This window comes from Capra hircus, chromosome 5, assembly GCF_001704415.2.
Source record: "Capra hircus breed San Clemente chromosome 5, ASM170441v1, whole genome shotgun sequence".
NCBI classification, from domain to species: Eukaryota; Metazoa; Chordata; class Mammalia; order Artiodactyla; family Bovidae; genus Capra; species Capra hircus.
Window position 1 is genome coordinate 112642118 of NC_030812.1, and position 16027 is coordinate 112658144.

The window sequence follows — 16027 nt, forward strand, 5'->3', positions numbered from 1 at the left end:
CTTCATGAGACACGGAGATTGAGGCTCCCACCAAAGGACACAGGGCACCAACCAGCCTCCAACTGGCGCCTCTGGGGAGACTCAGAGGTGAGCTCGAAGGTGGGGAGGGGGCATGTTCAGCTTGCCCAGCACTACCAGCTGGAGTTTCTGACCCGGAGCATACTTCCTGGCTGGGTCACAGGTGCCCTGCGGAGTCCGCCCCCAATCGCGGGAGCCCCATGTACGCCCCCCTCACCTCCATTCCTCTCTCAGGTCGCCCCTAGTTCTCTCAGGAACACAAGTGTCCACTCTGCTGCCCCCTCAAAGCCCCCTCTGCCTCCCCGTAAGCTCCCAGGCCCCGTACGCCCCTGGGACCCCCAGATGCTCCCGCCTCCCGCCCCCAGGACTTCCCAGGTGTCCACCCAGCCTTGGACATTGGCGTGCGCCCCCTCCCCCGCCCCTCCCTTGCTGAAGCGGGGAGGGCAGCGCACCGACCGGACCCAGGCCAGGCCCAGCCTTTGCGGCCGCACAGTGCGACGTGTCACACAGGCCGGGCCGGCTCCTCCTCCCCGCGGCCGCGGCCACTGGCGCCGTAGGGGCCGTCCGCGGGATCCCGCAGGGATGCCAGGCGAGCCTGAACACTCCTGGCGGCCGTTACCTTGTTGGTGGGCACCGAGCGGAGGCGCTTGAAGATGGTCAGGATGTCTTGCTTGCTGGGGTCCCCCATGATCACCCAAGAACCGGGGCGCAGCTGGCCCCGCCAACCGGGAAGGGCAGAGCTGCAGCGGTTGCAGCCTCCCGGGGGTAGACGCCGATCGAGGGGCGGGGCTGCCGGGGAAGATCAGACCCCCGCCTCTCGACGGCCCCGCCCTGGCCCCGCCCACCGCCGCAGCGCACGCGCTCCTCGCGTTGCTCGCTCAAATCCCGCCCCAGCGCGGCATGCGCATGCGTAGGGGAGCTCGCGCGCCTCCCGGCTCTTACCTGGGTTTTGCTCTGGGCGGTGCTTGTCGCCGGCGGACCTCGGTCAGGTTTATGCGCGCGCTCACAGCTTCCCGAAGCACCACCGCCTCGGATGACGCAGTCCTTTCTCGGCCACAGTCGGGCGGCAGAACCTGCCACTCCAAGTGGCAAAGAAGAAAACTTGCAGGGCGAGGGCCTCTCTTCCGTTTCTCATTGCCCGAGGGCAGGATTTTCTCCAGTCGCCTTTTAATATATTCATTTTGCCCCAGGCTAAAGCTGAGGCCTGGGTGGGAAGCGTCCTGTGGTGAAACTGACTGGTTTTCTTAAAGTATCAATACCAGTTTCGCCACAGGACGCTTCCCACCCAGTCCTCAGCTTTATCTTGGGGCAAAATAAATAAATATATTAAAAGGCGACTAGAGAAAATCCTGCCCTCGGGCATCGGGAAATGGAAGGGAGGCCCTCGCCCTGCAGTTTTCTCCGTTGCCACTTGCCTCCAGTACTGTTGCAGGATGGCGGACCCCTTCCAGGGCCCGAAACTGGGCTCTTGTCTAACACTCGAAAATGAATTGTCCAGGGAGAGATTTTATTGGGAAAGGGCACTCGGGTGGAGAGCAGTAGGGTAAAGGAACCCAGGAGAACTGCTCTGCCGCGTGGCTCGAAGTCTCATGTTTTATGGTGATGGGATTAGTTTCTGGGGGGTCTTTGGCCAATGACTTTTAATTCAGAGTCTTTCCTGGTGGCGCATGCATCGGTCAGCCAAGATGGATGCTAGCAAGAGGGATTCTGGGATGTGGACGGACATGTGGTGTCTCCTTTAGACCTTTCCCGAACTCTTCCTGTTCAGTTCAGTTCAGTTCAGTCGCTCAGTCGTGTCCAACTCTTTGCAACCCCATGAATCGCAGCACACCAGGCCTCCCTGTCCATCACCAACTCCCAGCGTTCACTCAGGCTCAAGTTCCCTGGTGGCTCAGAGGTTAAAGCGTCTGCCTGCAATGCGGGACACCTGGGTTCGATCCCTGAGTTGGGAAGATCCCCTGGAGAAGGAAATGGCAACCCACTCCAGTATTCTTGCCTGGAGAATCCCATGGACGGAGGAGTCTGGTGGGCTACATACAGTCCACGGGGTCGCAAAGAGTTGGACACGACTGAGCGACTTCACTTTCCTTTCGTTCATGACCATCGAGTCTGTGATGCCATCCAGCCATCTCATCCTCGGTCGTCCCCTTCTCCTCCTGCCCCCAATCCCTCCCAGCAGCAGAGTCTTTTCCAATGAGTCAACTCTTCTCATGAGGTGGCCAAAGTACTGGAGTTTCAGCTTTAGCATCATTCCTTCCAAAGAAAGCCCAGGGCTGATCTCCTTCAGAATGGACTGGTTGGATCTCCTTGCAGTCCAAGGGACTCTCAAGAGTCTTCTCCAACACCACAGTTCAAAAGCATCAATTCTTTGGCGCTCAGTCTTCTTCACAGTCCAACTGTCACATCCATACATGACCACTGGAAAAACCATAGCCTTGACTAGACGGACCTTAGTCAGCAAAGTAATGTCTCTGCTTTTGAATATGCTATCCAGGTTGGGCTTCCTCCGTGGTTCAGTGGGTAAAGCGTCTGCCTACAATGCGGGAGACCTGGGTTCGATCCCTGGGTCGGGAAGATCCCCTGGAGAAGGAAATGGCAAGCCACTCCAGTACTCTTGCCTGGAAAATCCCATGGACTGAGAAGCCTGGTAGGCTGCAGTCAATGGGGTCGCAAAGAGTCGGACACGACGGAGCGACTTTCCCTTCCATCTAGGTTGGTCATAACTTTTCTTCCAAGGAGTAAGTGTCTCTTAATTTCATGGCTGTAATCACCATCTGCAGTGATTTTGGAGCCCCCAAAAATAAAGTCTGACACTGTTTCCACTGTTTCCCCGTCTATTTCCCATGAAGTGATGGGACTGGATGCCATGATCTTCGTTTTCTGAATGTTGAGCTTTAAGCCAACTTTTTCACTCTCCTCTTTCACTTTCATCAGGAGGGGCTTTTTAGCTCCTCTTCACTTTCTGCCATAAGGGTGGTGTCATCTGCATATCTGAGGTTATTGATATTTCTCCCTGCAATCTTGATTCCAGCTTGTGCTTCTTCCAGCCCAGCGTATCTCATGATGTACTCTGCATAGAAGTTAAATAAGCAGAATGACAATATACAGCCTTGATGTACTCCTTTTCCGATTTGGAACCAGTCTGTTGTTCCATGTCCAGTTCTAACTTTTGCTTCCTGACCTGCATACAGATTTCTCAAGAGGCAGGTTAGGTGGTCTGGTATTCCCATCTCTGTCAGAATTTTCCAGTTAATTGTGATCCACACCATCAAAGGCTTTGGCATAGTCAATAAAGCAGAAATAGATGTTTTTCTGGAACTCTCTTGCTTTTTCCATGATCCAGAGGATGTTGGCAATTTGATCTCTGGTTCCTCTACCTTTTCGAAAACCAGCTTGAACATCAGGAAGTTCACGGTTCACGTATTGCTGAAGCCTGGCTTGGAGAATTTTGAGCATTACTTTACTAGCATGTGAGATGAGTGCAATTGTGCAGTAGTTTGAGCATTCTTTGGCATTGCCTTTCTATGGAATTGGAATGAAAACTGACCTTTTCCAGTCCTGTGGCCACTGCTGAGTTTTCCAAATTTGCTGGCATATTGAGTGCAGCACTTTCACAGCATCATCTTTCAGGATTTGAAACAGCTCAACTGGAATTCCATCACTTCCACTAGCTTTGTTCATAGTGATGCTTTCTAAGGCCCACTTGACTTCACTTTCCAAGATGTCTGGCTCTAGATTAGTGATCACATCATCATGATTATCTGGGTTGTGAAGATCTTTTTTGTACAGTTCTTCCGTGTATTCTTGCCACCTCTTCTTAATATCTTCTGCTTCTGTTAGGTTCATACCGTTTCTGTCCTTTCTGTATTCCTTATCAGGATCTCTTGCCATAAAACAACTCATGCAAATGGTTACTATGGTGCCTGGCTAGGGTGGGCGGTTTCAATCAGTGTGCTTCCCCTAACAACTCCCACCTTCCTGCAACAGTACTATTGCCTGGAAAATCCCATGGACAGAGGAGCCTGGTAGGCTACAGTCCATGGGGTCGCAAAGAGTCGGACATGACTGAGCAACTTCACTTTGGGTATATCAATTATTGTTCAGTTGCTAAGTAGTGTCGGACTCTTTGCAACCCCGTGGACTGCAGCACAGCCAGGCTTCCCTGTCCTTCACGCTTTCCTGGAATTTGCTCAGACTCATGTCCACTGAGTTGGTGATGCCATCCAACCATCTCATCCTCTGCTGCCCCCTTCTCCTCCTGCCTTCAATCTTTTCCAGCATCAGGGTCTTTTCTAATGAGTCAGCTGTTCTAACCAGGTGGCCAAAGTACTGGAGCTTCAGTCCTTCCAATGAATTTTCAGCGTTGATTTCCTTTAGGATTGACTGGTTTGATCTTCTTGCTGTCTAAGGGACTCTCAAGAGTCTTCTTCAACACCACAGTTTGAAAGCATCAATTCTTCAGCGTTCAGCCTCATTTATGGTCCAACTCTCACACCCATACATGGCTATTGGAAAAACCATAGCTTTGACTATATAGACCTTTGTTGGGAAAGTAATGTCTCTGCTTTTAAATACACTCTCTATGTTTGTCATAGCTTTTCTTCCAAGGAGCAAGCATCTTTTAATTTCATGGCTGCAGTCACCATCCTCAGTGATTTTGGAGCCCAAGAAAATAGCCTGTCACTGTTTCCATTTTTCCCAATCTATTTCCCATGAAGTGATGGGACCAGATGCCATGATCTTAGTTTTCTGAATGTTGAGTTTTAAGCCAACTTTTTCACTCTCCTCTCTCACTTTCTTCAAGAAGCTCTTTTGTTCTTCTTCACTTTCTGCCATAAGGGTGGTGTCATCTGCATATCTGAGGTTCATATTTCTCCCGGCAATCTTGATTCCAGTTTGTGCTTTATCCAGCCTGGCATTTCACATGATGTCCTCTGTATGTATAGTCATGTATGGATGTGAGAGTTGGACTATAAAGAGAGCTGAGCGCCGAAGGATTGATGCTTTTCAACTGTGGTGTTGGAGAAGAATTTTGAGAGTCCCTTGCACTGCAAGGAGATCAAACTAGTCCCTCTTAAAGGAAATCAATACTGAGTATTCATTGGAAGGACTGATGCTGAAGCTGAAACTCCAATACTTTGGCCACCTGATGTGAAGAACTGACTCATTGGAAAAGACCCTAATGCTGGGAAAGATTGAAGGCAGGAGGAGAAGGGGAGGACAGAGGATGAGATGGTGGAATGGCATCACCAACTCGATGGACATGAGTTTGAGCAAGCTCCAGGAGTTGGTGATGGACAGGGAGGCCTGGTGTGCTGTAGTACATGGTGTCGCAAAGAGTTGAACACGACTGAGCAACTGAACTGAACTCTGCATATAAGATGAATAAGCAGAGTGACAATATCCAGCCTTGCTGTACTCCCTTCCTGATTTTGAACCAGTTCATTATTCTGTGTCAGGGCAAATCAGTGAGAGATAACAATTCAGAGGCAAAAGACGCTTACTGGTCTTATATGATGAAAGCAGCCAAGAAGAGAAGCTGGCTCTTCCCTACCCTTTGGCTGACATTACTACCTGGAGGGTTTAAACGCATCGAGAAGGGCACGTCTTTGGCTTAGTGGGTTGGAGCCACTAGGTAAGTGTCGCTCCTGGGTCAGAACAAGGATAACAGGTTTTGGAGTCCAGGCCCAGTTCAGCCAGCTCCCTCCCAGCTTTGTGATCTTGGTCAGATCACTTCTGTGAAGCTGGGCTGCTCCTACCATGGGGTGAGGGCTGGGGAATCAGTGCTGGGCAGTGCAGGAAAGCACCTTCCCAGCGAACCCAGGGAAAGGCTTGGGCAGTCGTCTTTCTGCTTTTGAGGCACCCTGAGGTGTGTTCTCTCAGCCGGTCTGGTTAGATACCCTCAGGGAAGTTGGAAGCTTGCAGGGCTGAAAGTATTCCAAGGAGGGAAAATATATCACCTTCCAGAACAGTAAGTTACCTTTGCAGTAAGTTTCAGCTCTGACTGAAAGTTCTTCCTTGTATTGAATCAAAATATTATTTCCCTGGTGGCTCAGTGGTAAAGAATCTGCCTGTCAATGCAGGAGACAAGTTTGATCCTGGGTCGGGAAGATCTCCTGGAGGAGAAAATGGCAACCCACTCCAGGATTCTTACCTGGAGAATCCCATGGACCGAGGAACCTGGTGGGCTACAGTCTATGGGGTCACAAAGGGTCAGACACAACTTAATGATTAAACAACAACATTGCTATAGTCCCTGTACTTTGTGTCTTAGGTACTGGTTTGACCCAACACAGAATACCCTTTCTGATGAGAATAACTTCTTATCAAGTTATGTATCAGATTCAGGGTATTGTCTACTCTGAGAAGAAAAAGATGTACGATGAAATATGGACAGTATCTACACTAACTGAGGCATAAAAGGACTAAAGGAAAAAAAAATACCATCAGTGTTTTTTTCTCATCTGCTTAACTGTTCTTCATAGAACTTATTACACCTAATGCCATAATATGTCACACTCCTCTCAACTGAATATAAGTTTTTGAGATCAGATGTATTGTGTCTATCTTTCTATCCCCAGCACCTAAAACAAAGCCTGACACATAGAATATATTCAGTAAAGATGGATGGAAAAGGCTTAGAATGTAGAAAGCTGAGAAGAATGTGATTCAGCATAATAATGAGAAATGGCTGGATAACGTTTAAAATTATAACTTGAGCCCATCAGAGAACTGGGGTTGCAAAGCAACCAAGTAAACAGAATTCCAAAGAGAGAGACGCACCTCCCCAAGACAGATGGAACACAGAACTCTGTCACCTTTGGCGAAGAACAGGGGAAAGAGGTGGCTGGCATACAAGCGGGCAAAAGAAAATCAGTTAAAATTTTAATGAATTCTTTGAGGCCAAGCGTGGACTAGCATGTCAGTTTAGAATAGCTGCTGCTGCTGCTGCTGCTGCTGAGTCGCCTCAGTCGTGTCCAACTCTGTGCGACCCCATAGACGGCAGCCCACCAGGCTCCCCCATCCCTGGGATTCTCCAGGCAAGAACACTGGAGTGGGTTGCCATTTCCTTCTCCAATGCATGAAAGTGAAAAGTGAAAGTGAAGTCTCTCAGTCGTGTCTGACTCTTTGCGACCCCATGGACTGCAGCCTACCAGGCTCTTCTGTCTATGGGATTTTCCAGGCAAGAGTACTGGAGTGGGCTGCCATTGCCTTCTCCTTAGAATAGCTAGGGGCCTCAGAAACAAAGAGAGCTTACTGTCTTCATCCACAAGGTCTTTTCTATAAAACCTGCATCAGAGGTCTTTCTTCACAAGAAAGATGGAGACAAGAGAGACGGAAAAAATCCCCATGTTGGGCAAGCATCCAACTCTCGGTACATGGATGTAGAAGCCCACCCACTTCCTTCTCTCCTAGAAAGCAAAAGCATCAAATTCAGTTTCCCTTGGGCTATAGGCAAAGAGCCATGGCTGCCAGGGGTAGAAGCCAAATTCAGTAACCCCAGATCCTGAAGAGGATAGGAAGTCCTCCTGCTCTCAAAGGAGTGTAGGCAGAAATTCATTGCTTCAGATCTGAGAAAAATAGAAGGGCCCAGGCAATAGACAGGCCCACATTACCTTCTAGGTACTGTCCTTGCTCTCTACCTCTTATGAAGAGAGCCTGGTTTGCCATGGTATACTAGATGTTCACATCTGGTTTACTCACAGGTAACTGCAGCCATGAAATTAAAAGACGCTTACTCCTTGGAAGAAAAGTTATGGCCAACCTAAACAGCATATTGAAAAGCAGAGACATTACTTTGCCAACAAAGGTCCGTCCAGTCAAGGCTATGGTTTTTCCAGTGGTCATGTATGGATGTGACAGTTGGACTGTGAAGAAAGCTGAGCACCGAAGAATTGATGCTTTTGAACTGTGGTGTTGGAGAAGACTCTTGAGAGTCCCTTGGACTATAAGGAGATCCAACCAGTTCATTCTGAAGGAGATCAACCCTGGGATTTCTTTGGAGGGAATGATGCTGAAGCTGAAACTCCAGTACTTTGGCCACCTCATGAGAAGAGTTGACTCACTGGAAAAGACTCTGCTGCTGGGAGGGATTGGAGGCAGGAGGAGAAGGGGACAACCGAGGATGAGATGGCTGGATGGCATCACTGACTTGATGGATGTGAGTCTGGGTGAACTCTGGGAGTTGGTGATGGACAAGGCGGCCTGGCGTGCTGCGGCTCATGGGGTCGCAAAGATTTGGACACGACTGAGCGACTGAACTGAACTGAATATAACAGCCATGTTACCTGTAGTCAGGTAACATCTTATGGAAAACCCCAATGATTTTTTTGGCCAGGGGCTTTCCAGGTGGTGTAGTTGGTAAAGAATCTGCCTGCTCAGTGCAGGAGACACAAGAGATACAGGTTTGATCCTGGGTCAGGAAGATCCTCTGGAGAAGGGCATGGCTCTGCACTCTAGTGTTCTTGCCTGGAGAATCCCATGGACAGAGGAGCCTGGCGGGCTGCAGTTCATGGGCTCACAAAGAGCTGGGCATGGCTGAATGACTTACACTTCAACTTCATCTTCCCAAGTGGCACAGTTGGTAAAGAATCTGCCTGCTCCATGCAGGAGACACAAAGGATGCGGGTTCAGTCCTTGGGGTTGCAGAGTCAGGCATGAATGAGTGTGCATGCACGCTTTTTGGCCAACCCAATATTTAGTTTATTCAGTTGAACAGGACCTTGCTGAAAGCCCAGTGCCACTCTAGGAAAAACTAGACAAGCTTAGAGAGTCATAGGATGGATCACAAAGTGAGAATAAGCATAGACCTTATCATTGCCCCAGTGGACTTTAGTTTGTGCTGAGAACAAATCGCTGACTTACAAAGGCACAACATAAGAGCTGTGAGTGGTGTTTGTTCAGTGCCTTACTGAGGACCGTAGCCCAGGAGACGACCTCTCACATTGCCTTGAGGTACTGTTTCAAAGAGGTAAGGGAGGAGCCTGGATATATATGATTTTTTTTTTCCAGAAAAAGTGGTCATTGAACATCCAAAGATCATTGCAAATCACAAATAACAGACATCTCAAATTAATGATTTTAGCACTTTTCTTTTTATGGGAAGACACAAGAATCTGCAGTCTCTGAAATCTTTCCCTAGTTGTGTATCTTGACTATCTAGGGGCCAGTATCCAAAGCAAATGCTTTCTGCTTGTCTCCATTCTGAATTCCCCCCAGTGCACTGTCAGTGGGTGACTGCAGTGGGTACTGGCTTGAACCTTGTAGAACTGGAACGGCAGGCAGTGTATTTTTTCTTTACAAAGCGAGCACTAACTCTTAGACATGCCATTTCTGTACAAGTCAGATACTTTTGAAAATGACTTCACGGAATCATGAGCAGCCTTATCTGATTTCCACCAACCTCTATATGCTGAGGCAGTGCACTTGTTATTGAAGAGACTCTAGTCTGCTTGCCTGTCAGGGCAAACTGACACTGGATTGTGGTGAAGGAAAGCACAGCCTTTATTGCAGGCACCAAGCAAGGAGAATGGGCAGCTCATGCTCAAAGACCTAGACTCCTCAATGGCTTTCAGGGAATGATTTGTTTTTAAATTAATAAACTCGTTTATTTTTAATTGGGGGGTCATTGCTTTACAATATTGTGTTAGTTTCTGCCATACATCGACATGAATCAGTCATAGGTATACAAATGTTTCCCTCCCTCTTGAACCTCCTTCCCACCTACCACCCCATCCCACCCACCACCCCATTCCACCCACCGCCCATCCCACCCCTCTAGGTTGTCACAGAGCACTGGGTTTAGCTCCCTGTGTCATAGAGCAACAAGGCAATAGGTTTTAAAGATAACACTCAGGTGAGGGTTTCAGCTCATGGGCTTCCTTCTGATTGGTTGGTGGTAAGTTAACAGGGTGAGGTTTCAGGAACCTTCTCCCTCCAACCAGTCTGGGGTCAGCATGTCATCAACATCCTCCAGCTGGGGTGGGGAGAGGGGCGGGGTCTTAGTTTCTGCAGAACAACTCAAAGCTATGCGTCAGATTGTTATGATAATTGTTGTGAGGAGGAACTAGTCTCTGCTTTATTGATGGGTTAGTTTTTTGACTGTTTCTCCTGTGTTTCTGCATTCCCTCATTTCCTTAATGAGCAGATGCTTGAGTCTGGTCTTTGGAACTCAGGGACGGAGGGGCTTTTGTACCCAGGAGGACCCTGTAGGGTCCTTCTCGATTTCACACTTTTGGAAATTCACAGAAGTGTCCTTTTGGGGTTTTTTTGGCCACACTGCACAGCTTACAGGATCTTAGTTCCCACACCAGGGATGGAACCTGTGCTCTCTTCAGTAGAAGCACAGAGTCCTATCGAATAGATTGCCAGGGGATTCCCCTTGATTTATTGTTTTTTTTTTAATAGAAATTTAAGCTGATGCCATTACCTCCTTTAATGGGTTAGACGGTTTGAAATCCTCAGTCAGTTCAGTCATTCAGTCGTGTCTGACTCTTTGTGACCCCCATGGACTGTAGCACGCCAGGCTTCCCAACTCAATCACCAACTCCTGAAGCTTACTCAAACTCATGTCCATTGAGTCAGTGATGCCATCCAACCATCTCATCCTCTGCCCTCCCCTTTTCCTCCTGCCTTCAATCTTTCCCAGCATCAGGGTCTTTTCCAATGAGTCAGTTCTTCACATCAGGTGGCCAAAGTATTGGAGTTTCAGCTTCAACATCAGTCCTTCCAATGAATATTCAGGACTGATTTCCTTTAGGATGGACTGGTTGGATCTCTTTGCTATCCAAGGGACTCTCAAGAGTCTTCTCCAATACCACAGTTTAAAAGCATCAGTTCTTCAGTGCTCAGCTCTCTTTATAGTCCAGCTCTCACATCCATACATGACCACTGGAAAAACCATGGCTTTGACTAGATGGACCTTTGTTGGCAAAGTAATGTCTCTGCTTTTGAATATGCTGTCTAGGTTGGTCATAACTTTCCTTCCAAGCAGTAAGCGTCTTTTAATTTCTGGCTGCAATCACCATCTGCAGTGATTTTGGAACCCAAGAAAATAAAGTCTGTCACTGTTTCCATTGCTTCTCCATCTATTTGCCATGAAGTGATGGAACCGGATGCCATGATCTTAGTTTTCTGAGTGTTGAGTTTTAAGCCATCTTTTTCACTTTCCTCTTTCACTTCCATCAAGGGGCTCTTCAGTTCCTCTTCACTTTCTGCCATAAGGGTTGGTGTCATCTGCACATCTGAGATGTGCTTAATCCAGCCCAGCATTTCGCATGATGTATTCTGCATATAAGTTAAATAAGCATGGTGACAATATACAGCCTCATTACTATAATATTTATAACATTACAATATTATAAAAAATAATTGAAAAGTGAAATGAAAATTTATGTTAACACAAAAACCTATGCTTACAAACCTATACATGAACATTTATAACACATTTATTTGTAATCATCAGAGACTAGAGAAATAGCCAAATATCCTTCAGTTGGACTGACAAACCATGGTACATTCTTCACTCAATGGAAACTACTCACAGTAAGTAGAAATAAAGTATTGATCCATGTAACTATGTAGATGGATTTCAGATGAATTATGTGAAATGAAAGATAAGACAATCTCAAAAGGCTATATGTTGTATGATTCTATTCATATGAGATTCTGGAAAAGTCAAAACTATGTAAATAAAACATCAGTGGTTTCCAGGGGTTGGAAATAGAAGGAGGGGTTGATTACAGTGGAGTGGGGAGAAATCTGAGGGGTGAGGGGACAGTTCTACATCTTGATTGGTGATGGTTACATGACTAGATGAATTTGTCAAATTATGCACTAAACAGGGTGCATTTTACTGTGTGTAAATTATACCTTAAAAAATGGAAAAAAAAAGGGAAAGAAGTGCTCAGCGATATGGGACTTATAACACATGAAATACAGAAGGCTGAGAGCCGAAAAATTGAGGCTTTTGAACTGTGGTGCTGAGAGAAGACTCTTGAGAGTCCTTTGGACTTCAGGGAGCTCAAACCAGTCAATCCTAAATCCTAAAGGAAGTCAACCCTGAATATTCATTGGCAGGACTGATGCTGAAGCTGAAACTCCAATACTTTGGCCACCTGAAGCGAATAGCTGATTCACTGGAAAATATCCTGATGCTGGGAAAGACTGAAGGCAGGAGAGGGGATGACAGAGGACGAGATGGCTGGATGGCACCACTGACTCGACGGCCATGAGTTTGAGAAAGCTCTGGGAGATGGTGAAGGACAGAGAAACCTGGCGTGCTGCAGTCCACGGGGTCACCGAGAGTCAGACTCGACTGTGCGACTGAAGGACAACACAGAACTCTCACGCAGCCATGAAGCACGCTTGTGTTAGTCGCTCAGTCCTGTCTGACTCTGTGACCCACGGACCGTAGCCCACCAGGCTGCTCTGTCCATGGGATTCTCCAGGCAAGAATACTGGAGAGGGTTGCCACTTCCTCCTCCAGGCGATCTTCCCGACCCAGGGACTGAACCCACGTCTCCTGGGTCTCCTGCATTGCAAGTGGATTCTTCACCTGCTGAGCCATTGGGAAGATCCCAAAACAAGCTTTTAGTGGAAGTATATTTAGGGACATGAGGAAAGTTCATGATCAAATATTGAAAGATTGAAGCAGGGTACCAAACCACATTTAGAGTATGACCCCAGTTCTGTAAAGCACACACACATTAAGGGTAAGGACAATGAAACAGGTGCATGTGTGCATGTACAGAAAAAAGCCCAGAAAAAATGCACCAGAACATTAGCAGTATTACCTCTGCATGTTAGGACTTGAATGTTTTTCTGGATACTTTTGCTTAGTTTCCAAATTTTCATCTGAACCTTTCCTCCTTTTACAATGACAACATTGTTATTTTAAAACATTGTAGAGGGGCAGAAGCAGCCTGGCTATCTTGATGGGGAAGTGACTGATAAGCTGCACATGGTTCGCTTGCAGTCAGCTGCCCCTTGTTGATCAAATGCCACGAGCTGGGGGCTGTCTGTTCTCAGGCCTCTGGGCCAGGCAGTCGGGTTTCTGTGGCCTTCAGTTGCCGCACTGCGTGTCACGGCTGTAGCCTGCTCACCAAGCCAGGGTGTTAGCTATCCTTTCCTCAGATAGTGATGTTATTATTATTACTTTAATTTTAAAAGTATTTATTTATGTGTTTGACTGTGCTGGGTCTTAGTTGCGGCACGGGGGATCTGGTTCCCTGACCAGGGCTTCAATGTAGGCTCCCTGCATTGGGAATGTGGAAACTTAGCCACCGGAAAGTGAAAGTGAAAGTCACTCATTCGTATCCAACTCTTGGCTCCAGGCCAGAATAGTGGAGTGGGTAGCCTATCCCTTCTCCAGCGGATCTTCCCAACCCAGGGTTCGAACCCAGGTCTCCCGCATTGCGGGCGGATTCTTTACCAGCTGAGCTATCACCTGGGAAATCTCCAGAGAATGATGTTATTTATGCAGTTCATCTGTCCCTTCCTTCATTCATTTCTTAGCCTTTCCCACAGAGGATCCAAAGAAGAAGTCTAAAACAGTGTACTCTGGGTTTGATTGGATGGTTCAAGATTGATTTCTTTTCGGTTTTTAGTTCCGCAAGCACTGGGGCTAGAGAGAAGGTAAGGCGCCATCCCTGAACCAATGAACTTGACGCCAGCAGTGACAACGTGGTGTCCAGAGTACATAGGGGGTCCTCTCAGGTCCGTGGCTCTGATTCGGGATGACTCCCATCCTGCTAGGTAACTGCAGATGAGCGGCCCTGGGGGCAGGCATGCCCTCACCGGCCGAGGCCGGCGCTCTCGTAGTCCAACAGCGCCACCTAGAGGGCAGAGACGGCACTGCACCACCCACGTCTGCGCCTTGGTAGCTGTTGCACCTTGGGCGAGTTAGCTAACCTCTCTGTGCTTCAGGTTCCTCACCTATGAAAACAGGAATAACAATATTTACGTAGTTCAGAGTGTTGCTGTGTTAAATGTTAATAGATGTCAAAAAGTTTAGAACAAGTTCTGGCATACAGTGAAATACAAATGTTTACTATTACCATTTTAAATAACCAAAAAACCCCAGAATACTATTGTCACTTATTGACGAGCAAACCAAGGCTCAGAGAAATTAAGTATTTTGTTCAAGGTAACATAACTAATTAAGGTCCCACAACCAGTCAAGTTTGAGTGCAGGGAATATGACCTCACAGTCCATGCTCTTGACCACTGGCTTCAACTTTTCACCTTTGTAAGACTTTAAGTTTCAGAGAAGAAAAAAATATTTTATCAGATTTTGGGGTGGGAAGTCCAGCCTTCTTATATACAGTTTCGTATATGAATGAATATATGGCTTGGAGGAAGCATTCGTGCCCAGCGTCTGGTTGGGGAGGATCTGGCATCTCCATCAGGGGTCTGTATACTTTGGTTATTATCCGCTTGAGTTGGGATGTATTTGGGGGTGAGACCACTTTCATAAAGTGGAGCCTTATATCTGTGTGTTTTAACAAGCCCTTTTCACACTGTTGACCCCAGCTGATGATGAAAAAGAAAAGATGGGAACCATTTCCTCACTTTCCAGACGAGGAAACTGAGGGTCAGAGATATGAAGGGACTTGCCTGCGGACGCAAGGTGCCCACCGACCCTGGGGGGCACCTCTCTCTCCACTACCCGGCTGCCACCAAGCTCTCCCTGCCCCTTGCCAGGGATGGGAGGTCACGCTGGCCTGGTGTCCCTTGCTCCCTGGGCTTGCTCTCTTTTTTAGAACAATTTTTAACATAAAAAAAAGATTCCTTATTTGTTTATTTGGCTGCGTTGGGTCTTAGTTGCCTCATGGGGATCTTTCACGGGGGCGCACGGACTCTCCAGTTGTGGCTCTTGGGCTCAGCAGTTGTGGTACATGTGCTTAGTGGCCCCGTTGTATATGGGATCTTAATTCCGCAAAGTGAAAGTGAAAATTGCTCAGTCGTGTTCGACTCTTTGCAATCCCATGGATTATACAGTCCCTGGAATTCTCCAGGCCAGGATACTGAAGTGGGTAGCCTTTCCCTTCTTCAGGGGATCTTCCCAATCCAGGGATCGAACCCAGGTCTCTCGCATTGCAGGCAGTCTTTACCAGCTGAGCCACCCGGGAAGCCCTTAGTTCCCCAACCAGGGGTCAAACTGACGTCCGCTGCATTGCAAGGCAGGTCCTTAACCGCTGGACCACCAGGGAAGTCCCCTCCCTGGCTCTCTTTGTCCATACTGTCCCTGCCTCCTTGGCCTGGACTGTGGCTGATTGATCTCTAGGTCCCCAGGGCCCAGCTCCTGTGGCCTAGAGCTGGCTTAGGAGCATCTGCTGGTTGTATGAACAAATCACTGGAGCACAAGGATACGGGTACTTAGGGCAGCTGTCTTGCTCAGAGTGTGGCCCCAGGTCAGCATCCCCTGGGGACTTGTTAGATATGCAGACTCTGGGCCTCAGAAACTCTGGAATGTGGCCTGGCAAGCTAGGCTGTAACAAGCCCTCTGGATGTTTGAGAACAAGCTCCCTTTGGAGCCAGGCACTGGAGTTTGGACCCCACGTCTGCCCCTGACTTGCTGTGTGGTGTGATGGCAAGCCACTCAAACTCTCTGGTCTATAAAATGGGGCTCATCGTCGTGAGGAAGTTTTTATGGTCCTTTGCAGGGAGGGGTGCTCAGCACAGGGCCTGGCGTGTAGCTTATTCGTGTTTAGCCCAAGGCTAGTTGCGAAAGCAGGCTGAGAAGCTGCCTGTCCCCCAGGAGTGCGGAGTCAGCCTGGATCCTCTGGCTCTGTGCTTGGCAGTGGCCCTGCCTGGTGGGGGATGAGCCTCAGACCTCAGCAGCTTGTTCCCCTCAGTCTTCCCCGCAAGGCAGCCCCAGGTCGGTCCATTAAGGTGCTGTGCCCCGCCCCCCACGCCTTCTGCTCACTCCCTCCAGAGACAAGTCAGCCCAGGGGTCACGGCCGGCCCAGCTGAGGGAAAACCCCTGAGAGGGGCACAGACCTCCTGC

At 48.3% G+C, this 16027-nt stretch overlaps 1 protein-coding gene across 2 annotated transcripts in view; it reads right to left on the reverse strand.

Moving 5' to 3' along the window:
• The window catches only part of ARFGAP3 (ADP ribosylation factor GTPase activating protein 3), a 51145-nt gene extending 50327 nt beyond the window's left edge, over window positions 1-818 (reverse strand). For both annotated transcript variants that reach the window (XM_018048864.1, XM_018048863.1), the window contains exon 1: window positions 638-818. In XM_018048864.1, the coding sequence (XP_017904353.1) occupies window positions 638-706 (69 nt within the window). In that variant the 5' untranslated portion in view covers window positions 707-818. The remainder of the gene's footprint in view (window positions 1-637) is intronic.